General features: G+C 45.1%; 1 protein-coding gene across 1 annotated transcript; it reads left to right on the forward strand.

The window, feature by feature from the left end:
* Positions 1 to 430: 430 nt before the first annotated feature.
* LOC144930578 (monocarboxylate transporter 7-like) lies at positions 431 to 25,057 on the forward strand. The gene is made up of 6 exons (XM_078853007.1): positions 431 to 491; positions 3,479 to 3,658; positions 18,609 to 18,752; positions 19,961 to 20,429; positions 20,523 to 20,767; positions 24,831 to 25,057. The coding sequence occupies exons 1-6, from the start codon at positions 431 to 433 to the stop codon at positions 25,055 to 25,057; spliced, it is 1,326 nt and encodes a 441-aa protein (XP_078709133.1).

The raw sequence follows: 25,057 nt of genomic DNA on the forward strand, positions 1-25,057 counted from the left end.
CCCAGGGTTTGAGAACCCATGGCTTGAGCATCTACATTCATGGCCAGCCCTAGGTTAAGAAGTTTTTAACCCAGGGCTCTGGCATCTAAACTGCAGTATGAAGACCCGAGTGCATCCAACTGTATCCCAGACTTCCTACAGAACTCTTGAAAAGTTGTGCTAGCCCTTTGACTGTGGTGCCCTGTGGGAAAACTTGACTGTCCACACCATCCGTTATAGGAAGTAACATGCCAACACATCCTGCTGAGCCGTCATTTTGGCATGTATACTCCCAGCAACTGGAACCAGCAACATGGAGGAGCTGCCATTTCAAGAATTTCTTGAGCGTGGCCTTTGGCTCCTGTTTCAGAATGCAGGCAGAGCTTCCATGAGATACTGGTAAGCAGTTTGGTGGCATTTTCCTACCCACTGTAGGCACCTGACAGAGCTAATGACGGAGGAGGACATAGACATGGCAGACTTGAACTGGCTGATGCTGCTCATAAAACTTGGTATAGCTGCTGATGCCCTCTACCTACTCCAGCACTTCTGGACCAGGGCAACAAGCACAGACTGGTGGGAAGTGGAATGACCCAGACCCAGCCTGCTCTGCTCCCCTGGCTCCCAGGCTTGGGGAAAGTGGGGAACTGCCCCACAGCACTCACCGGTGGTGTGGCTGGGAGCAGAGCAGGCTGGGGCCGGGTCGCTCTACTTACCAGCGAGGGCAGGCCCGACCGCTTCTGGAGTCCTCAGGGGAGTGGAGGCGGAGTTGGGGCAGAGCAGGAGCAGGGACTTTGGGGAGGGGGCTTCGGGGAAGGGGTGGGAAGAGGCAGGGCTGGGGCTGGAGCAGCACCAGGAAATGTGGTGCCCCATATTTCCTGGTGCCCTACGCAGCTGCGTGCTTTGTGTACGGGTAAGGACAGCCATGCTCCCACCCCCTTTCCTTTCCCTTCCTTCCAAGTTTGCTCTGCACTTGAAGCCAGGGCCCAGGGTGGAGGCATATATCCACAAGGCAGGGGTTCAGCACTGGGTTCAACACTGAGGACTCCATGGGGCACGTTTGCCCTGTCCAGCCACTCAGAGGGGCAGATTGCATGGGCAATGGAATTGTCCAAGCTGTTCCTGGAATACAGGCCAGGGTACTCTGTGGTGCAGGCGCAGCAAGAGCCTGAACTCTTGTGGCTATTAGACACAGCAGCTGCTCAAACCAGTCTCTCTGTTGTACTCTGTCTTTCTCCCTTAACTGCTCTCCCTGTTCAAGAAACGGCAAAGCGGGTACCTGCTCCCACGCAGTTACCCTGTCCGAAAACTGCGAAGGCAGCATGAGCCTTTCCGCTTGTCCCTTGGCATGTCTTTCCTCTTACTGTAAGTCCCTTTGCCTTGGTACCAGCCTGCTTGTTGGCCCTGTCCAGAACTTCGATCATACATTAATCACAGAAACACTATGGAATATACTGCCAGTCCTTCCTACATCATTCAAACCTTGCAAAGCAGCGAACAAGTGCTCTAGGGAAAAGAAGAATGGCCATATTTTATCACCAGGAACAGAGCCCATCTGGGTAACTGCAATAGGATTCCTACAGTTTCCTGGTCGGTGAATGTAGCCACCGCTATTGCAATGATGGTTTTGTTTAGCTCAGACACGCGTACAGCTGAGCCCACTACTGCATTCTGTAACCACTTGGCTAGATTACTACCTACCTGAACTTATTTCTTTGCAACGATTTTTACGTTTTATGCCTCTCTCAGGCCTAATAGTCGTTTTTACACATATAGCTGACAGGATAAAACATCACAACTTCAAACCTCCATTGTTCATGGAGTTTATCCTGAGAGTGACCCTTCCATGCTGTTTTCTGCAGAAGGGTCTCCTAGATCTCCAAAGTGAAGAGAAGAGTCTAGACTACCACAAAAGCCAGAACCACCAGTCCTGTTACATACACCATCCTGTTACATACACCAGTGGCTGAAAACACTGATTTAAATTCTTTGCTCAAGACCTCTCAGGTTTCTCCAATCATTTAAAATGTTAAGTGAATATGCAATTCTACTAAGATATGCAAATAACAAAAATTTCAGATTCCAATAGCTCTGAACATTGGGAAAACATGGGTTCAGTTCTGGAGCCATAGTTCATGATTCAGGTCCATTTCTAGCCTCCACATAAGAGCAATGGGAAACCTAACGCACAGATTTATATGGATGGTCCCTGCTCATGAGAAGAGGGAGAATTCACCTGGGACCATTGTGAAATAAATCTTCTAGCAATAAACTCCCGGTGTACTAAATATTCCTGCATAGATTACAAGAGGTTTCATAGTTAAAGTCAGTCTCAATGGGTGTTTAGTCAGGATCTTTGCTTCATTCTGTGAAAATACTCAGGGTGTGTACTTCACAGAATACCATGGAAACAGCTTAAATACAGTTTTATTCAGGCAGAGAAACCTGAGTCTTTGTTCCAGGTCAAACAAGTATTGTGCTTTTTACAGCTTTAAGCTGTTTAGAGCTCTTATCTTTAGAATTCATATTTATCAAGGACACTGAACAGAATTCAAGCAGTAGCAGAATCACCAGTGAGAAAGAAGGAACTGCATTTCACACTTATTTAGCAAAGGCAATGGAAGAAGTAAGTCCAGTGTTCATGTTCTCCCTCCCTGCCTGCCATTCCCTTCTGTTCAGTATGATAAACACATGTCTTTCCCCTGCAGGGGCCAATCTAATCTTTCTTTAAGTCAAGAATAAAACTCCCACCAAATTCAATGAGTCTAAAATCTATTATCTTCGGCCTGGTCTACACAGCATTAGGTCGACATATGCCGCGTTAGGTCAAATTTATAATGTTCATGTCTACACTACCGAGCTCTTTCCACCGACCCAAACGGTTTGTAAAATCAATGCCTGTACTCCACCTCAGCGAGAGGAGTAGCGCTAGAGTCCACCTTCCCAGGTTGAATTAGTAGTAGTGGAGACACAACACTGTAATTCGATGGATTGGACTCCGGGAGATGTCCCAGAGTGCTCCAATGTGACTGCTCTGGATAGCACTTTCAACTCCACTGCACTTCATGCAGGTACACAGGAAAAGCCCCAAGAACTTTTGAATTTCATTTCCTGTTTGATCAGTGTGGAGAGCTCACCAGCACAGCTGACCATGCCTGCTTAGGGCCACAAACATGTTCCAGCATGGAGCATACAGGAGACATTGGATCTGATTACTGTGTGTGGAGAAGAGTCTGTGCAGGCAGAGCTCCAAACCAGCAGAAGAAATGCTGATATCTGTGCCAAAATCACACAGGGCATGGGTGACAAAGGCTACACTAGGGACACACAGCAGTGCTGCATGAAAATAAAGGAGCTCAGGCAAGCGTACCAGAAGACAGGGGAAGCAAACAATTGCTCTGGTTCTGAGCCACAGACATGCCACTTCTATGAGCAGCTGCATACGATTCTAGACGGGGACCCCACCTGTACCCCAACACTCTCTGTGGATACCTCCCAGGGGCCCCAGGTGGCTACCGGAACAACAAGGAGAACATTGTTGATGAGGAGGAGGAGAATGTGCAGCAGATAAGTGAAGGAACCATTCTCCCCAACAGCCAGGACCTTTTCGTAACTCTGGAGCCAATCCCCTCCCAGGACCTACTGTTGTGGGACCGTGATGTTGTGGAAGGCACCCCTGGTGAGTGCACACTTGTAATCACACTACAGGGGTTAAATGCAATTGTGGTTAATGTTTAATCTGAGGTAAACAATTGGGATACAGTGGTGGCCAGTCCAGTACGCAAAGGGTGCTCCCCGGAAAAGCCTGTTTATGTGCCAAGAGTTTCCACACCAAAAAATGTCCTCAGGTGTGCCCTGACACCACCTACTCTTTCATGTGTGCTTACCATGTCTGCCTGCAAACCGAAATCTGCTGCCCAGCGCTCTGCCATGTATTGTACCTTACTGGTAGGTGCTTCTTTTAAAGGACAAAATGTGTCTGTGTACCTCAGGGAACATATTTACTGCTTTGAAGTGTTTCATTCACTGCAAGAGTTAACCTGCTGTTTTCAACAATGTATGTTCTGTAAGGCTACCCTTGTGTTTTTTGTTTCCTTGCAGCTGCAACCTTGTCTGTGGGTGCGTCCTCCACACTAGCACAAAGGCTGTCCCAGATTAGAAGGTGAAAAAAGCAGACAAGGGAAGACATGTTCTGTGATTTTTCTCCGAGACTGACAGGGCTCAGCTGAATGCATGGAGGCTTACACTGTCGGAGAGCATAGCATGCAGGGAACAAAAGTGTAACATGCAAGAGGAGATGTTGTGGCTTATGGGGCAGCAAACCAACATGTTGAGGCATCTGGTTGAAGTGCAGGAAAGGCAGCTAGACCTTAGAGTTCTGCTGCACCCAATGATGAACCAGCTGCCCTCCTCACCAAGTTCCATATCCTCCACTCCCAGACATCCTAGAATGCAGGGGGGAGGGGAAGGGAGCTCCGTTAGCCCTTGAATTCAACTCCAGGGGATGGTTAATGGAGCAGAAGGCTCTCATTCTCATAGCTTTGATTGCTAGACAATGCAATTGTAATAAGCTACGTGTCCTTGCCCCTCCCTTCATGTTAAAAGGCCCTTAGACCGAGGTTATCTTTGCTATTAATTGCTGTCTCTGTTCAGTGTTTGTTAGCATAATAAAAATGCATGGCTTGAGGACAACAGGCTCTTTATTCTCTGTGCACACTGTGGTTGGTGGAGGTTTAGTTTTCAAGGCAGTACATGCAAAAAAGGGGGCAGCTTGGTAAGGAACAACACACAGAACTGTCACATCAGTGTTGGGTCATTCATGAAACTGGTTTTTTAAAGCCTCTCGGAGACGCAGTGCACCTCCATGTGCTCTTTGTATTGCCCTGGGTCCGGCTCCTCATAACTGGCAGCCAGGCTGTCTACCTCAACCCCCAACCCCACCATAAACTTTCCTGCCTTACTTTCACAGATATTATGGAGCACACAGCAAGCAGCAACAACAATGGGAATATTGCTTTCGCTGAGGTAAAACCTAGTGAGTAAACTGCACCAGCACCCCTTTAAACGTCCAAAGGCACATTTCTACCACCATTCTGCACTTGCTCAGCCTTTGGTTGAACTGCTCCTTACTGCTGTCCAGGCTGCCTGTATATGGCTTCATGAGCCATGGGAGCAAGGGGTAGGCTGGGTCTCCAAGGAAAATTATTGGCATTTCAATGTCACCAACAGTAATTTTCCAGTCTGGGAAGAAAGTTCCTTCTTTCAGCTTTCTGAAGAGACCAGAGTTCCTAAAGATGCATGGGTCATGTACCTTTCCCAACCATCCCACGCTGATGTAGGTGAAACAGCCCTTGTGATCCACTAGCACTTGCAACACCATTGAGAAGTACCCATTTCAGTTTATGTACTCTTTAGCTAGGTAGTTTGGTGCCAAGATAGATATGGGTTCCGTCTATCACCCCACCACAACTAGGGAACCCCATCGCGGCAAAGCCATCCACTATGTCCTGCACGTTTCCCAGAGTCACTACCCTTCTTAGCAGAAGTCTATTGATTGCCCTGGCTACTTGGATGACAGCAGTCCCCATGGTAGATTTACTCACTCCAAACTGATTCCCAACTGACTGGTCTGTCAGCGGTCTGGCATTGCAAGTTTCCATAGGGCTATCGCCACTCGCTTCTCAACTGTCAGAGCAGATCTCATTTTAGTATTGCTGTGCTTCAGGGCTGGGGAAAGCAATTGGCAAAGTTCCATGAAAGTGGCCTTACACATTTGAAAGTTATGTAGCCACTGCTCATCATCCCATAGCTGCATAGATGCGGTCTCACCAGTCTGTGCTTGTTTCCCCGACCCAGTAGCAGCGTTCCACTGTGTCAACAAGCTCGGCTCCCTAACATCAATAATAATTGTACCAAAACTGCTTGTACACAGTTGAAGAGCTGAAGGGCATCTACAAATGGTTTTGATATTTGTTGTTTAGTTCAGTGATTCATTTACAGACAGTAACACTTATACCTGAGGATGCTGTGTACTGAAGGTGGCAACCCATTCCAGCATATTTTTTCAATCCAGAATTCACATTGCCAATAAAGTATAATGTGGCTGAAGCCTCTGAGTTTATTATTGCATGGGGGGAAAGAAGAGGAAGACACACTGCTACACTGATCCATCCTCCTCCCCTCTTCCTCTGTGGTGCTAAGGAGCTCATCTTATTCCTCCCACAGATTTGAGCTGAGTCCTGAAGCGTCTCAAACATTCCTTTACTCTTTACTCTGCATAGTGGTGTCAATCTGCTGCAGAGCAGAACTGGGTCTATTTTCTCCTCTTAGTCAGCATTGAGAAATGACTCCTATATGCCTGGTGTCACCTCAGACAAAACAGCAAACATTCCCTTCCCCTGCAGTGCACCGGAGGATTAAAAGCTAAATCCAAAAGAAAATATCCATTTTTAATAATATCATTCCTAAAGACTTAACAGTACTTCCCTCCTGGCCAGTGGAACAAACAAACTAATATGCCCCATACTGAATATTGATCAAGTCACTAGCACCTAAATCACCCGATCACTAGGACAAGCAAAACAAACAAGCTACTGCTACAGAACCCTGCACAGAAGCGTCACACTAGCAGACTACCTGTACCACAGTGAAATGTATTCTTACCAAGCACAGAATCAGTAACCAAAAACTAGCAGCGGAAGCTGGGAGATGCAGAGTACAGAGCAAACTCAGGCCCTGATCCAGCAAAGCACTTGATCACAAAAGAAATTGGGCTCCATAAAGAAACTTTGCAACTCTGGGGCAGCTCTAATGTGGTGAAAGGGTCCAATTGTGTATGCAGCAGCTCCAGGATTTGGAGAGCACAAAAGCAAGTTTTGCAGCACCTTTGCAGTCCCCTTGCGCTGACTTGTATTGTGTGCTCCTCAGATGTGGTGAAGGATCTGGCCCATGGCATACACACTCGGAAACCTGAGATGAGCCACAACCAAACCCTAGTTCTCAACAAACATTGGCACGATTCAGATCCAAACTTTCAGGTTGGCCTGATTCTTGGGGTGAACCAAAACTGTCGATCCAAACGCCCATGCCTAATACAAATACAACCACACCTATTATGACTTCTTACCCACCTACCTCCCCACCCCACCCTTGCTTTCTTTGGTTTCTTAGTAGTGTCCAACTGCCTCTCTGAGTGTAGGAGGAGCCAAATGACTTAAGAGAAAAAAAGGAGTTCCTATCTCATACTGCTGTTTGGGCTAAAAATCCTGTACAATGCACATATCCCAGAGATTGGTTTGTCTGACTAGACTGAACGTGGAGAAGAATGAATAACAGGAACTGGTGGTTTGCAATACAAATCAAGAGCTTATGTGACATTGGAAGGTAGAGGAAGAGCTGCATATCCAGCTCAGACCTGGGCTGCTGTTATCTGAAGAAGGTAAAATAATCCATAACATTGTGTTATACTTTAATTATTTTAGACAAGCTTCTGGACAGCATTCTGCTATTCTCAGTCTTCTTGTTAAGACATGTATGTGAGCTGCCTTATTGCCTATATTAGTTTAGACTGTCCCTCACTTAAATGACATTAACGAAGTAGGAAAGGAAGATTTTATTAAATAAGATGGCTTCTTACCTCTATGCTCCAGGAACAATCATTAGCAGCAGCTATGTAACACCTGAAAGTTGTGGGGGCAAAACTGATTTGTAAGGGTGTAGTCAGGGCCAATTTATAACCTCAGATAAAGATCAGAAAGTATCTTACTGAACAGTGATTACAGGGCACAGACATTATGTGGATTTCAGCATGCATTGCTATTTGTGTTCCTCCCCCCCACCCCCAGACTTTTAATCTGATGACAATTAACAAAGGTTTGTTCTGATGTGTTTGTCACTCACTTATTAAAAAGACACTCAGCAGTTGGCTTTCAGTATGAAAATACCTGCAAGTCCAATAATCCCTTTTGTAACTGGTTACATAATTCTGCTGTAAAGCAGCTTTTATAATAATTGTGTCACAGTCCCAGCCTTTTACATGAAGAGATTTGTTCTCCCCCACCCTTTTTTTTTTGATACCTCACTCACCTCAGTGGTGTTTCCTTTCCCTTAAGACCAAGGGACAAGGCAAGGTGCCATTGTCAGTGCTTAAATAAAAAGAAAGGAAAAACTGATTATTATTATTAATAATAATAATTAATAATAATAAAATGATATCGCTTTGCTCTTACCTAGTGCCTTTCGTTTAAGCATCAGAAAGCTCAGTACTTGAATTTTCTCCTCTTTGTGCACCTGATCCTGCTAGGTGCTAAGCATCTCCAACTTCCACTGAATTCACAGGATTAGACTTTGACTGAGAGTGAATTAAATAATTCTGGGGCATTTGTTTATATTGGTTGTATTCAAACAGGAGAGCGGGATTCAGGATTTCTGGATTCTATTCCTGGCTCGTCCACTGACTTGTTACATGATCTGGGGAGAGTCATTTAAACTTGCCGTACCTCAGTTTCTCCATCTGCAGAATGGAGATACTACTATTTGTCTAACACACAACCGAAATGTGTGACTTAATGAATCTTTGAAGGTTATTTAGAGTCCTCAACTGTAGATTGACAAAAGAGTACACATTATTATCTATTATTAGTGCCTGACAAACTTACTGCACATGTCTGACGTGTCCTAAAACTGGTAACAATATTAGAGCTACATTCTGGTTCTGAGAGCCAGGGGAGCACCTTCAGTGCCCGAGCAAGTGATGTGTGAGAGGAACAATGTGCCTTAGTAGCTGGTGAGTTGCGGAGATGTACCACTGCTCCCAGCACCGCCCTGCTGGTGTGCAGAGGTAGATGGGATCATGGTCATCTGCTCTCTAAGTTGAACAGCACTGGTTGCTTCCCTGATCCACACACAGGGCATGGCTACACTTAGAAGTTAGAGTGCATTAAAGCAGCACCAGGCGTCTGGAAAGGCATGTAGAGCGCCTGGACTCCACGGCTGCAGCACTCCCGGTAATCCACCTCCAGGAGAAGCATAATGCTTGCTGCGCCCCGGCTGGAGTGCCGTGGTGCCAGTGTGGATGCCCTGGTCTATTAATGCGCTCTGATCAGCCTCCACAGGTGTCCCACAATGCCTGTTCTAGCCACTCTGGTCATCACTTTGAACTCTATTGCCCTGCCCTCAAGCGAACAACTGTCAGACCCACCCTTTAAATTCTCTGGGAATTTTGAAAATCCCCTTCCTGTTTGCTCAGCCAGGCATGGAGTGCTCTCAGCGAATCTTTCAAAGTGACCATGCCTCCACGCAGCAGGCGATCCGCAGTATTACATACATGTTTGTATGTAAACAAACATGTGGCTGCCTTTTGTGCAGGGGCTCCCTGTGTCCTCTCTTCCTGTGCTCCCATGCTGGCAGCCATGAGAGAGCTCTGAACTAGGAAGCAGTCTGATACTAGAAAGGCTGCTTGTACTTGGAACCCAGTTTTTACATTTTAATCAAAAGATCCTTTTGGAAGCCAGCTGCTGGAGAAGGGGAAGTTTCCCTACACATAAAGCATCCCTTTCTTCCTCTCCTTCCATAGGGAAGTCACAGTGACAAGATGAGAACGTGGGGACTTTTGAAATATTCTGCACTTACCACATTTTAGTAGTTAGAGCACACGAGTGAGGTGACAGGGGATCTTGGGTGCTACTTCCAGCTGAGTTACTGTCTCACTTGTGTGTCCTTGGATGGGTCAGTTGACTTCCTTGTACCTAAGCATGAAGGTGGGTAAAAGTAGAATCTTGCTGAAAATGTACTCTCAATAACAACAGATCATTCTAGTACCTGCAGCGCAGGGAAATTTCCCAGAAATCTGGCTACAGTAACATTATTAATTACTCTGATAACTGAGGGTATCTAGTCTAAGTCCATGATTACTAAAACTAACCAGAGCCTGTCAAGGACCCATTTGCATCATCTGAATCCTACCCAGAGGTTTTCTATGTGGAAGGACTACCTGAGGGGGTGCCATTCCGCCAACCATCTACTTTTGGCATTCCAAGATTGGAGAAGATCCTGCGAAACAAATCTAAGATAAAATTTATCATAAAATTTATCAGAGCAGTAACCTAAATTATGATATATTTGCACTCAGGAGGAGGAGAGAGTTAAGTTGCTGTGTATATTATGGGCTAAATCATGCCTCTTATGTGGCAGAGACAGGCTGGGAAGGTTGAGGAGTACAAGGTGATGTCAGGAGGCATTAGACCTTTGTAAGGCTTCATAATTATTTTGTACTGGGTGAAGCATGACAAACAGCAGAGCTTATTCTATCTGTACAAAGGGATAGCTTGTACTCTCTTGTTCAGGCACAGGGATAACACCTCATCATGACCTTGCTCAGATACGTGCACATATTTGGTCATGACTGCTGCATCCCTAATTGTGCTCCCCAGTGCCTCAGACCAAATTTTGTGACTGCCTCCTTCCAGCACAGCAACCCAGGGCACAGCTGTAACTTTGCCCTAGTCTATATTTTTTACAATATCAGAGCACTTACATATATTTATGGATTTGGCACAAAACCTCAGGTAAGGTATGGGAGCATTAGCCCCTTTTGACAAGTGGGGAAACGCAGGCACACCAAGATTAAGTAACTCGCCCAAGGCCACACAGAAATTCAGTGACAGAACTGGAAACTGAACCCAATTTTCCTGATTCCCAGTGCGGTGCCTTAACCACAAGACATTCCTTCTTCCCTTGAGTATTTATTTTGTCTGGGAGATTTTTGGACATAGTTCAGTCCCCTTTGCAGCTGATTCACTTGTCTGTCTTTTGCAGCCAGCCCTGTCTCTGTTATGCAAATACATCCAGTTCTACATATCAGTCAGAAATAAGAGCCAGACATGTGGCAGAAAAGTTCCTTTGCTTCAGCCTCTTACAGGGGGGAGCCTCAAGCATTTTTTGCTCTGGCTCAGAAAGTTGTTCAGATGGTTCCTTTTTATTCTTAAGAGTGTTTGGTGCTCACAGAACAACATCATTTGTGCAAGGTTACCTTGGGGCTTACAGTGGGCACTTGGTGCCAGGTGGGTTCTGCAGGTCTGGACTCCACAATTGTCACACCTTTCAGCTGCACGCAGACAAGATAAATACAAGTAACGGGATCATTTTCAGCACACAGCACACATCCTCCTTCTGTGATCAAAACGGTCTTCCACACCATGCCTCTTTTAACCGATGGCATACATGCTTACAGCCAGACCTACAGAAAGTCCCCTCCAGTGCCCACACTGAAAATGGTGGGAGGTAAGAAGCATTTTCCTGTGTCTGATAGAGTTCACCCACTCCAGCCCACTTGTCAATCACTCCTGCAAGGCCGACGATCCCAAGTTCATCATAAGACTTCAGAGGAACAATTCTCTCTCTCAGGAATGTACCAAACGAGACACATCTATTAAAATATCTCCAAAAAGGATAACACCCCAAACCACCACTATTAGGCCTTTACCCACTGCCCCCGTACAGGTGAAACACTGATTCCCTGATATGTTGTATGTGGACCTAGAATAACACACAGCTCCATGCTGAAAACCATTCTCAGACTTGCTCTCATGCTTCTCACGCAGGTAAGACCACTATTGTCTTCACCTGTTATAGGATCTTATGCAGAATTGTCTCCTATTATGTGGGCTCAGCCCTCCTGCTCATAGAATTTGATGTTATTCTGAAGTACTGAAAAGTTATTTCATTGTTCAGGCTGAGGCAGAATGTTCCTTTTCATTTTCCATATTCCCTCTGTGCATGTCACATTAATGCACAGGATAGTTAGGTTTATCAACAGTTGATGAATCTTACTCCAAACTGCCTCTTCACCGTTGTTCAGGATACAAGCAGGAACAAGAGAAGGCTTTGTCTGCAACGATCAAGGCATCTACACAGTGATTAAAAAGACAGTGTCAAGGTTCAGAGGTCCCAAACACAACTTCTCTTACTTGACTTTTTCTGTTTTAAAATGTCCCCCGGGCAATAAGGTAACTCATCATACTTGTTACTGGGGTCTGCAATTGGCTTATAAAGTCAGCTGCTAAACTGGGCGACCCAGCAATGAGAAATCCAACATGTTCAGGGGCTTTGCTATGCACATGAGGATGCATGAGCAGTGACCTGCTGCTCTCCCTCTTAGTCCCATTCTTGTAGGCTCACAGAAGATTGAAACGGACATCTTTCCTACCCTCTAGAGCTCAGAGACAGCAGGAATCGTCTCAGTTTACATCTCCTACTGAGTCACGCAAACAGCACCAGCCAGAGGAACAGCATGATGTGTATGCTCATGTCTTATGCACACTTGACAACAGAGTGATTGTTTAGCTCAGCCCTGCAGCTGCAATTTACAGAGAGCTGTAGTCCTGGTTTTAGAGAGCTGGTGGGGATGGGGAAGTTGCTGCCAAGGGATATTTTAAATTACATAATGTCAAGGCAGGAATCAAATTTTGGGCTTGGCAGCCTTAACAGCACGGCTTCAAAAACTGGGCAGGCTGGGGCTGTTGAAGGCTCAGTATGAGCTGGGCTCTCTGGTTCCATTCTTTAAGAATATGCCCATCTCTTCCTCTGTCTTTTTCTCTCTCTCTCTTTTCCATTTCCACTTTCTCATTTGTCTTCTCCTTCCTCATCCGTTTCTCCCTGTCCTCTTGCTCTTTTTATCCCTCTTCTGAGACTCCTGCTTCCCAGCTCAGGGACCCTTCAGTGAATGTTATAAACCAAATTACTGAAGTCCACATTATTCTTTACTTGATCGCTGTACTTATAGTTAATCACTAGTCATTCCCAGAGAAGTGGATGACATCTCTTTAATACTGGAACTTTTATTGTTTTGCAGAGCTACTAAAAAAAAATTCTCACACAAAAAAAATCTAAGAGAAGACTCAAGATACAGAAAAGATGCAGCACAGAGTAAACAGCCCACCAGATGGTGGCTACGGATGGGTGGTGGTGGTGTCAGCCTTCATAGTAATGGGCCTCACCACTGCTGTCCTAAAGACCTTTGGTTTGTTCTTTGTTGAAATTCAAAAGCACTTTGATGAACTCGCAAGCACCACTTCCTGGATTACATCGGTAACTATTGCCATGTTTCACTTAGGAGGTGAGTATAAGTGTCCCCTCCTGCCCCCAATGGTCTCTGTGTTTACTGTGTGATTCATATTTCATTAGGTATTTTCACAAACCTGTCAGACACACAAAGGAAATCATGTCTATCTAACTATATACAGAAACACATCCCTCCAAGGTACACATGGGTACATAAAGCAACAGAGTAAGTAAATATGGGGCATGTTTACACTAACATTAAACCCTCCTGATCCAGTTCCAGAACTACATCCACATATCTACTATCTGCCAAAAATTAAAAGATGAAGGGAAAGGCAGAATGTTCAGTAATAACAAATAGTGGCACTTTGGAAATTAAGAGACCAGGGTTCTCTCCTCGTGATATGGGGCAAGCTGCAAAAACCTCTGTGTGTCAGTTTTCCCATCTGTAAAATGGGGATGATAATAATTACAATACTGACCCACCTTTGAAGGCATTTTGAGATCTCTGAATGAAATTAAAATCAGGCCTAGATCTCAAGTGTGCAGCATAGCTCTGTGCAAGTGTGACCTTTCCACTCCCTCAGTCTTGAGCTGGCTGCATGCCAAGCCAGTCTCCCAGCATAATTCAATTTAAAGCAGCCTTCTAGTTTATTGAGATTGACAGTAGCAATCAAGGGGCTATTGTAGTAGTTGGGAATTGCCACTGACTAAGGAAGGCCTAGACGTACCCCATTCCCGCATTCATGTCTATGACAGTGCTACCATGTAATATGTTAGAGAAGCCTGTACTAAATTACACTTTTTCCATGTCTCTGGCTGCAAACCCTGCCCACTAGTCCATATCCCTAATACTTATCCCAAGATCTCAAACCCCCAAACAATTTCATATAGCCGCCATTAAAAAAAACAAACAAACAAAAACAAAACAAAAAAACTGCCAGAGAAATCGTTGCTCCTTCTCAGAAACAAATTCACTTCCCTCCACCAAAAAAATGATTGATGGTTCAGTGACAGCTTTTCATTATATACTGTGACAGGGTCAACCCAAATGGCTACAGAAGAGTGACCCTATTGAGATCCAGGAAGTGGGTGGGCGGAAGCCCGCCCACTGCTAAAGGACCCACCCGCAGCCTAAGGGGAGGATCCAAAGGACCTGGAAGCCAAGTGATTTCGGGCAACTAATAAAATAACAGAGACAGGAGTGCAGTCAAAGGGTCAGACAAAGGGAACCAGACAGAAACACTGGGCAAAGAACCCCAGACAGCGCCCACTGCTCCTCGAAGGCGTCAAGGGAGTCAGTGGACGCCGCCCAGAGGAACTGTGCCTGGATACATGAAAGGACGGAGGATTGGATATAGGCCCCACAGTCACAGAGAGTGATAGAAGGCAGATATATTAGTCCCAGATTAAGTAGATCCCTTTTCCCTGGGTAAGGTAACGGGCAGTTCCAAAACAAGCGGGAACTTGATGGAACCAGTTAAGGCAGGCAGGCTAATTAGGACACCTGGAGCCAATTAAGAAGAAGCTGCTAGAATCAATTAGGACAGGCTGGCTAATCAGGGCACCTGGGTTTAAGAAGGACCTCACTTCAGTTAGGGAGAGGCATGTAAGGAGCTGGGAGTGAGAGGATGAGCTGCTGGAGGACTGAAGAGTACGAGTGTTATCAGACACCAGGAGGAAGGACTGCTGGGGGTTGTTCTTTTTCCCCATGCTGGCCAGTAATGAGGTTGTCAAGGTTCCTTCCCCACTCTGAACGCTAGGGTACAGATGTGGGGACCTGCATGAAAACCTCCTAAGCTTACTTTTACCAGCTTAGGTTAAAACTTCCCCAAGGTACAAACTATTTTACCCTACTTCCTTTGGACTTCCACTGCCACCACCAAACGTCTGACCAGGTTACCTAGGAAAGCGTTGTTTGGAGACGTCTTTCCCCCCAAAATCCTCCCAACCCTTGCACCCCACTTCCTGGGGAAGGTTTGGTAAAAAGCCTCACCAATTTGCATAGGTGACCACAGACCCAAAACCCTTGGATCCTAAGAACACTAAAAAAAAAAAAAAAAAATTCAGTTCTTAGAAAAGAAGAATTTTAATAGGAGAAATAGTAAAAGAAAAAAAACCCTGTAAAATCAGGATGGTAAATACCTTACAGGGTAATTAGATTCAAAACATAGAGAATCCCTCTAGGCAAAACCTTAAGTTATAAAAAGACACACAGACAGGAATATCCATTCTATTCAGCACAGCTTAATTTCTCAGCCATTTAAAGAAATCATAATCTAACGCATATCTAGCTAGATTACTTACTAAGTTCTAAGACTCCATTCCTGTTCTGTCCCCGGCAAAAGCATCACACAGACAGACTCTTTGTTTTTCCCTCCCTCCCAGCTTTTGAAAGTATCTTGTCTCCTCATTGGTCATTTTGGTCAGGTGCCAGCGAGGTTATCCTAGCTTCTTAACCCTTCACAGGTTAGAGCACACCCATCCTACCCTTCATTCTACCCCATTGTAAAACTATAATAAGTAATCATAATGGAAATTGTTTAGTCCATGAGGTCAGCATATCAGTGACCAATTGTGATACTGTTTGTGTGACTTGCACACAATCTTGGTCTGAAAAAAAAGTCTATTTGGGAAAACTGTTTTCATAGGAATTTTCAAATCATGACATAACATGGGGCGATGGTAAAGGGACGGATCAGAAAATGTACCAAATACCAAACATACATCTGCTCAGCAGGCTCTGAGGCTAGTCAGATTACATGAGTACAAGTCAGTTTTCTTCCCAGTACCAGAGTATAGGGATAAGGAAATGAATGTTGTGATTTAATAGTTGGGTAGAAAGTTTCCATTCAGAAACTTGTCAGAATTTATCAGAATCTTTCCAGTGGTTGGGGAATTTCAGCTAGGGGTACATAAACACACATATATTAAATATTACCTCAAAAAAAGGTGTAGGGTTAGTTTCAGTTGTGGGGAAAGTTTCAGGTCAGTTCTTCTTTTATCCCAAACTGTTTTTAACCCAAACTATCCTCAACTGTGAAATCCATATTTAGAGAGTTTTATATGGAGGTGTTTGAGGAGTGGGGGGACAAATGAAATTGTGACAAATGTTTTCCACAATCTGACCCTTTGAGGCAACTTTTCCCCCCAAAACCATCCAACTTTGAAAACGGGCAGTCTTACATAGCCTGGAAAGTATGATGCCCTCTCAAGCTGGTATCAACAGTGCAATAACAGCAATAAACTACACCATCCTAAGGGCTAGCATTGTCTTCTGTCTACAGATGGGCCAGACTCACTGTGTGACCTGAGGCAAATTATATAAATGGTCTCTCTTCTCAGTTTCCTATCCAAATAGTAGGGGTCACATATTGCCACAGGAGTGTTTTGAGGCTTAATTCATTAATATCTGTTACACACTGTGAGATCTTTGGATGGAACGGACTATAAAAAGGCAAAGTATCTGTAAATATTATACAGTCATCATCCCCCTAGACCAAGTTCACTGCCTCTCATAATTGGTATGGATGATAACTGTTCCATCTAAATGTTACCTTTAACCACAGTGAATCAAAGATTCATGAAACGCTGCTGAGTATTTTAGTTAGTGGGTAGAGCACTCAGCCTTTGGTGGAGTAAATGGAAGCTCCCAACTTTCTTGATCAGTTTGTAGCAGGAGGCCTCATCTGTACCAGCCATCTCAGCATCTATTATTCATGTGTAAGTGTTCTAACTTGCAAAGAAACTTGGGCTGTTCCATACTCTACACCAGGATTTGTACGTTAGACATGTGCATGAATGAATGGGCAGAGGCCATTAACAATGGCACTCAGGCAAACAGCACAGAACATATCAGTGGTTCCGAACTCTTTTGCCCATTGAAGCTATTGAGGTCAAATACTTTATTCCCCCCCCCGCACTCTTCCTCTTTCAGCTCCTGTGCTGCCACTATAAACTGATGTTCCCAGTATAGTGGGCAGCACAGGATGTACCCATCACACGCTGTTCATTTCCAGCATGTTTAGTATCGGTCAGCAGATTGAGACTCCAGTGTAAGAAGCCAGCTGGTCTGTTCAGAACTCATCCTGTTAGCCATGAATTTCTTTGCTTCAGACTGTACCTTTACTATTACTCTTAGCACAGTTATGGCTTCATTTTTCCCCCACTCTTTCCCTTTGTTATTCCCCACCCAAGGGTAGAGATTTCCTACTGTAATATGTAAAACAAGATACAGGATAAACAATCTTATTGAAATGTCTGAATGTTAACAACAGAGACCATTTGCAGTTACTGGGGTTTCAGATAAATAGGTATTTAAACAAGTGGAAAACAATTTGCTCCCAGTCTAACTTTGACCCAGTGAGCTAAATGTCATTCCCTCCTCAGACTCTAATTTCTATGATCTTAGGAACTTCATTTGTATGAAATCTGCTTCCTTCTTAAAGTAAAATCAAACCTCGGCTCCCTCTAGTGGCCATAGAAATGTCATACAATTTCACACAGCTTCTAGCCATTTCAGTAACTACTGTACACAGAAGATAAAACAGTCCGTTAAATGGTAGGCAGTAATCATCTGATCCAATGCCCACTGACATCAATGAACAGATAGTCACTGAGTTCAAAAAGCACTGGATTATACTCCAAGAGGAGTACCTAAACATTACTGATGCTTCTGAAATGTGATTGGATCACAGGGTCTAAGATTCTGGAAGTTTTGCAGCAAGTTGTGAATGACAAGTGAAAGAACCAGCCCTCCCGAAGAACTGCTCAGTACCCAGGGAAACTATATAAGCTGTGCTGTTTATTGTGTGTTGTACAGTTCCCATAGCTCACCAAGAGATGCAGAAGCCCCTAATGTCCAACAAGTTTAGGGACTGAATCTGAGAACACATAGGAAAAATACTTCAAATCAAATATGGATCTCCTGCATCTCCTCAGCACATTACAGAAGATTTGCAACGTCAAGAAGGAGTCAGCTTTATCAACTCTCTGCCTGTGGAATTACTGTTTTTTACAGCCCCTTTTGGGTAAGCACTAGAGAGCGTAACAGATAATTGATCACTTTTCTATAGAAGCTTTAAGCCAAACTTTAGCAGATATATAATACTCTAGTATTAAAATCTAATAAATTGACCAAAATATCGTATAGCTGGAATCTCATTCTCTATTAAAAGCTTAGGATCATTTATACAGAACATTATTAGTTTCATTAAATTCAGTAGGACTCTTGCACAAAGGAAATGTTGAAAATCTTTTTTTTTTTTCAGAAAGTCTGCTCTCTACCCCAGAATACCCCTCCCTAAACACATGCTGATTATGCTGCTAGAGCTGCCCTTCCTCAGTAGGGAGTCTTACATTTGCGGGGCAAAATTCTCCTTTCAGATAAGCACAATAGAATTCATCTCTAATTTTCTCATATACATAGAGACAACAGAATACTGGATCAGACAGATGCCGGGTACAGAAGAGAGGGAAACTTTTCCTTAAATGTTTTCCTTTCTTGTGTAATTGGTTTAGTGAGCTTCATGTCCTAATGTTGCGTTATCCTTATTTTGCTGTTGTTTTAGCACCAGTAGCTAGCAGCCTGTGTGCAAGATACACCCATCGAGCAGTTGTGATAATTGGAGGACTCCTGGCTTTCTCAGGGATGACACTGGGGTCTTTTGGTTTCAACACTATCTGGATGTATACAACTACTGGCTTCCTACAAGGTACAATCAAAATGATGTCTCACACCTGCACTTCTGACCCCTCATTTAGGGTGATTTTTTTCAGTGTTTTTTTTCTTTTAATATATCGAATTTCTGCTGTAATGTTACTGGTTTTATTTATTTTCGTTTTAAAGCTTTAATGCACACTCCCCCCCCCCCCATTTAGGTGGGTAAGACTCTGCATCAGAAAATTGCAATGGCAAATAATCATAACAGATAGATAAGCTTCATTTTCACTTGCAGCTAACTGCAACCAGAAAATCAGCAGCTTTTCATTTTTAAACTAATGAGGCATTAAGGATTTTGCAGTGCATCTGAGGAGCCTCAAAGTAGCAGAAGTGCAAGAAAAATGTGTCCCTAATGCCGCACTTTGTGTGGAATAAGTTAAATCACAGGGCCATTACCCTGAGTCACAGGCCAGATCCTCAGCCTGCTCCAACCCACTGCATTGTTCCAATGATGCAAGTAGGCTGGAAAGCTGGTTTAATCAGTCAGCTGGGGATTCCCCTTGATCAGGGAATAAAGCTGACATAGTAACCCATTTCTGGTTCCATCCTGGTTGTGTGAGAGGACATGGCTGAAGCCAGAGCTTCTTGAAATCTGCCAATCCTGGGCCAGCAGAATTGACTCTTGGGAGCTGTTATGGGTGCTCCAGCTTACACCAACTGTAAGGCCAAATCCTTCCAGCCTGTCCTAAGAATGAGGACCACATAAAGATGGCATAATGCCATCTTTGCTCCCTTCCTCAGATCGTGCACTTGAATGCACATCAGCCTAATGCCTGGATATGGCTCAGGACATTTTCACTCTGTGTGTGCTGCCGCAGCAGCATCACAAATTGTATCCAGTTTAAGCTGCATGACTTGTTTCAGTCAGTAGCAAATTGGTCAATAGTCTTTGGAAAAACAAAAGTTGTGCAGTGAGGAGGACAGTAATGCAAAGTTATCTATATGCACTACTTTGTATTTCTGTTTTTCTGGTTAAATGTGTACCTAAATGTCATAAAACACCTGACACAAACATACAGAATGTGTAACACAGCTGAGCTAATGCTGCTGATGGAAGCATAACTTTTTACAATTCCTGATTTTAACTATGCAAATTTAACACAGAAGTAATAGTGTGAAAGCATTTTCTGCTGTAACGGTGTGCTCCTGCCTGGACACAATAGCATGGTCAAGTCTAACTTTTCTTCTCTTCCCATGCAGGTCTTGGGATTTCCTTTTCATGGACACCAGCCATTAGCATTGTCAGCCATTATTTCTCTAACAGAAGGGCTTTGGCCAATGCTGTTGCCAGTGCTGGGGAATGTGCCTTTGCATTCATCTTTGGCCCTTTTTTTCAGTGGTTAATTGGTCTATATGGGTGGAAAAGTGCTCTGTTGATCATCGGTGGCATTCAACTCAATATATGTGTCTGTGGAGCACTGATGCGACCCCTGAAGAACCGTTGCATTCTTGAAGCTAGGAGTTCTGAAGCTCAGAGACCATCCGGCAAGGATGTGCCTAAGGCTGGCAAGGAACATGCATCTCCCAACACACAAAAAACATTCAACTGGATGCTTGTGAAGAGATTGGAGTTTATGCTTTATGCCATTTTTGGTATTTTAGCTGCTATGAGTTTTTTCGTTCCCCCATTATTTTTGGTTCCACTTAGCTACAGTCTAAGGATAGATGAGTCTTGGACTGCAACTCTCCTGTCCATTTTGGCTATAGCGGACTTCATGGGCAGGCTGTTGTGTGGCTGGTATGCTAACCTCCACCTTACTAGGACTATACACTTGCTGACAATGACAGTTGTTCTGATCAGCACGTCTTTGATGTTATTGCCACTGGCTAATAATTACCTGTCTCTGGCAATATTCACTGGCTTCTATGGCTTTTTCTTTGGTGCGACAGTGTCCATCCACATCACAGTGCTGGCAGAAGTTGTGGGTATGTCAGATTTTGACAGTGCCTTGGGGCTCTTTATGCTTATTCGAAGCACTGGAGGTTTTCTGGGGCCTCCTCTTGCTGGTAAGTTGAGATGGCACTTTCATAAACACAGCTTATTAGTGAACTGCTTGTTGTTTTGTAGCGATAGGCTCAAACTGAGAAGTTTAGATCTGGTCCAAATTTCCTCCAGTATGGATTTTAGCCATGTTTCAAGCCCATCTCTAGTTATCTGAGCTACAAAATTGATAATACAAAGAGCCAGACTAAATCTTATGGAGAAAATTTTGCCCCTTCTCCTCCCTCTGTGTAGAGCCCTCCCAGCAGTGAAACTGGTGGGAGAGTGGCAGGATTCCTGCCGGCATTCATGCCCTCATACAAACCTGCTCCATGGTGTGCAAATTTTTGGTGGTGCCAAGAATGGGTCCAAGTCTCGCCCTGCCCCCCCCCCACCTGCCTAAGGCTCTGGGAGGGAGTTTGGATGCAGGAGGGGTGCAGGCTCTGTGAGGGGGTTTGGGGTGCGGGCTCTGGGCTGGGGCAGGGGGTTGGGGTGTGGTAGGGGTGAGTTTGGGTACATGAAAGGATTCAGGCTCTGGGAGAGAGTTTGAGTGCGGGAGGGGTGAGGGGTCGGGGTCTGAGAGGGAGTTTTGATGCAGGCTCTGGGCTGGGGCAGGGGTGCAGGAGGGGGTGTGGAGGTCAGGCTCTGGGAGGGAGTTACTTACTGTGGGGGGGGCGGGCTCTGGGATGAGGCAGGGGGTTGGGTGCGGGTGAGGCGCTTACCTCAGGTGGCTCCCAAAAGCGACTGGCACACCCCTCTAGCAGAGGCTCCTAGGTGGGGGGCACCCCTCAAGCACCGCCCCCGCAGCTCCCATTGGCTGCAGTTCCTGGCCAATGGGAGCTGCAGAGTCGGCACTGGGGGGGGGAGCAGTGCGTACAGATCCCCCCACCCCCAGGGCTGTTCCAGCTGCTTCCAGGAGTGGTGCGGCGCGAGGCCGGGCAGGAAGCCGCCTTAGCTCCGACTGCTCTGCCAGTGGTGGCAGTGGTGGCTGGGGGCCCCCGAGCCCTTTTAAATCACCCAGGGATGGCAGGTGGGGCTGGGAGATGCTTCGGGGGAGGCACGCAGGGCCAGGGGAGAGATCCAGCCCCCAACATTGGTGGAGCCGGGCCCCTGGGCCCTGAATATTCCTGGAGCACAGGCACCACAGCCCCATATAACTCGCCCCCCCTGCCATGGAGTACAATGCTGTAGGACTCCCAGTGTCCCAGCACAGAGACCATGCTTGTGGGAGAAGCAGAGGAGGGGGATATAGCCATGACGACATGGTATGAACTGTGGGGGCTACCGCATCCCTGAGGCTGTAGTATTGGCCACAGGGTAGCGGTGATACTGCTCAGCGGTAATGGCTGTAGGAGGATTCCATCCCCTTCCGGCCTACTGCAGAGAACCTCCGCTCAAAGCTTGGCCACTTAGGGTGTGCAACAAGTGCCTCCTCAACATACCAATATGTTTTCTGGCAGCATCTCAGCCTATCAATATATTAAATGGAGAGGTGGCACAAAAAACAGTGGGAAGAAATAGGCCACATAGAGAAACCTTGAGTGAGTAGAAATATAAGCTGGAAAAATTCAAGTGCAAAGACTGCAGAAAAATACAAAACACAGATATCCAAGCAGGATATTAAGCAGTAATGCTGACGGAGACTTTGGTGTTACAGCGGACAGCAAAATAGATATAATTTTGCAATGTGATACGGCAGAGAAAAGGCCAATATGATTGTAAGCCAATGCATATGAGCCATTGAATTTAGTGGGAGTCTTTCGAATCAGTCCCATGTAACAGCATAATTTCAGAAAGTAAGAAATTTTTACAGCCCTTTTCCATATAGTTCTGGTCCGACTGCCTCCAGCATTCTAGGCACAATTAACTGCATCTGCAACTGCATTCATTGAGCAGTCTAAGCTACCTGACTGCATTAGCAAACCAGGAAGTTGTCTAGATGGATATGAGTGTGGATAAAATTAATTGTGCCTGCGTTTCACTGCCACAGCATGATTGTGCACCCACAATATCCTATCCATCCATTCACGTTCTTACACCATACCTGTCACTGTGGTATCTGCAGGCCATGTTGAAGCCCGGCTAGAAATAAGAGTTTCCTCTCTCTCTAACTTTTATGATTCTTTGAAAAATAACTGTCCCAAACAGCAGAGAAGCTAAGAATAGAATGGACCTGAAGACAGGACCAACTTCTTGCCCCAGGTCAGGGCTGAGGCTCACTAGCAGGGTGCCAGAAGGAAGCTCACACTACCCTTCTGAAAATTACTACAGTGCTACCCAGTGACTGTCCAAAATACAGCACCTAACAACAGCAACACTGCAGTGCACTGGGCAACTACAGCACAATACTGTAGGGTTTGTTTTTATGTATATAAATGTGCCACTATCTGTGCTGTCCTCCTGTTTTGTGGCTAAACAGAGAATTTAATTCTGTAGAGCTGTCAGCCTGGTGGCATCTTTCACTAGCATTAAATTCCTGTAAACAAAATAAGTGATAAGTACACTGTGCTCTGAACTGTTCCTGTTAAGAATACGCTGATAAGGGTGATCTAATAGTCTCTGCTGCTGTTTGCATGGAGAGTTGCAGCTATATAGTGGCTGATAATATAGCAGATACTTCAAATGAACTCCTCTTCCCAGGACACTCCAACAGAAGAGCTTCATGTTGCCCTAGGATGACTGCACCTGGCACATTGGCATGCTATATCATTGGCCACTATTCGAGACAGGGTATCAGGCTTGGTAGTCCACCAATAGAATCTGATATGGCAAAACGTATCCCTGCAGGTCCTTTTCTGTTGGGTGTATAGGGCCTTTGAGACAAGAGTGGAAAAGAATACAGAGGGGCCTCCACACTCCCTGAGGGACTCAGAAAATACCATGCACTTAGTTTACAAACTGGTGTCACTGGGCCAACTTCAGCCCTGGCATGAGCAGATGCAAACTCCATTGACTTCAGGGGAATTGCACTTGCTTGCCCTTGGGTTGAGCTTGGCTCATCATGAATAAAGGGATTTAACAAGTGTTAATGTTTTTCCCATCCCCCGTATTAATCTGAGCTGGTATAGGTCAGGTATAACGCCAACATGTGTGTGAGGAGGAAATAGCATTTTCCAACACAATGAAGACCATGAGGCTCCTATCCACTGATCTGGTGGATTTTAGGGGATTTTCCTCTTAGGAGGGTCAGGAAAACACCACAGGATTCACCAGAGACAGCACAAACCCTCCAGTGGCCACTCAATTGTTTGAAAATTCATCCACAGTAAAATCTATCATTTCCCTGTTCCATCCCACAGTGGCCCCCCTTCTATTCTCTGATCACACCGATATAGCTCACCTCTGTCGCCCATGACTTGCCCTCCCTTCTATCCTCTATGATTCACCCTATGCTCTTCCTTTCTCTACATGGCTTCTTCACAATTTCTGTTCCCTCTACTCTCCCATAGATTGTTCCCTCCTCCCCCCACTCTTTGTTGCCTCCTGCCCTGTTTGTGGTCTCATTAGTACTCTGGACCCTCCCACTCTGCAGTAGTTGCTGCTGCTGAGGGAGAGACAACTTGCAAAAAGCACAGCAGGAGGCCATTACCTGCTGTACAGTTCTTGGAAATTGGGTGGGAAACCAGTTCACTAGGACAGATGCTCAAAACCTGCGATGGTGCTAGCCAAACTGGCACTACTGGCTTCTAAACAACAAGCAGTCAGATACCTCATAGTCCACGTGGCTAAATTTTGTGGCTGATGAAGTTGTACCCATGCATCTGTCCATTGCTCCCCAAATTTGCACCTGCAGAACTGGTGACTGCACCCACTAGCAGATGCTTACACACACAATTACTGACTGAGCTTGAACAAGTGCACTTGCAAACAGAGCAATTTAGGCAACTAATTTTGTAAAGATGGGCCTAAACCTGTTCTACATTTGCTGTCATTACAAGTATCTTAAACTGGTGAATTAACCTTTACAAAGCCAGAAGATGAAACAAACTCACAAAGAAAAGGTGTTCCCCTTGTTAATAAGATATCTCAGCAATTTCCATTAATTTCTTCTTGACAAATCACACCACTATCATTTGCTTTTCCCACCAGGTCTGATTGTGGACATGGCAGAAAATTACAGCGCAGGGTTCTACATAGCAGGAGCCACTCTCATCATATCTATTGTATTTTTGGTCGTTATAGATCAACTCCAGCAGAAGAAAGAGCAAGAGAACAACACAGACACTAAACCAAAGAAGCAAATCCTGCTATTCCCTTCCCTTCATTTCCTGAAACTTAAGACTGGAAAGTGTCAAGAACAAGATATGGGGGTGTGA

The sequence above is a fragment of the Lepidochelys kempii genome, chromosome 5 (assembly GCF_965140285.1).
Source record: "Lepidochelys kempii isolate rLepKem1 chromosome 5, rLepKem1.hap1, whole genome shotgun sequence".
In the NCBI taxonomy this organism is placed as follows: Eukaryota; Metazoa; Chordata; order Testudines; family Cheloniidae; genus Lepidochelys; species Lepidochelys kempii.

Bases quoted from the DNA above. Each gene is read 5' to 3' on its own strand.
- LOC144930578 (XM_078853007.1), top strand. From the start codon at position 431: ATGACGGAGGAGGACATAGACATGGCAGACTTGAACTGGCTGATGCTG. The intron at 3,659-18,608 runs GTGAGTGCACAC...CTGTTGTTTTAG, and splicing joins TGTTGTGGAAGGCACCCCTG to CACCAGTAGCTAGCAGCCTG. The intron at 18,753-19,960 runs GTACAATCAAAA...CTTCCCATGCAG, and splicing joins AACTACTGGCTTCCTACAAG to GTCTTGGGATTTCCTTTTCA.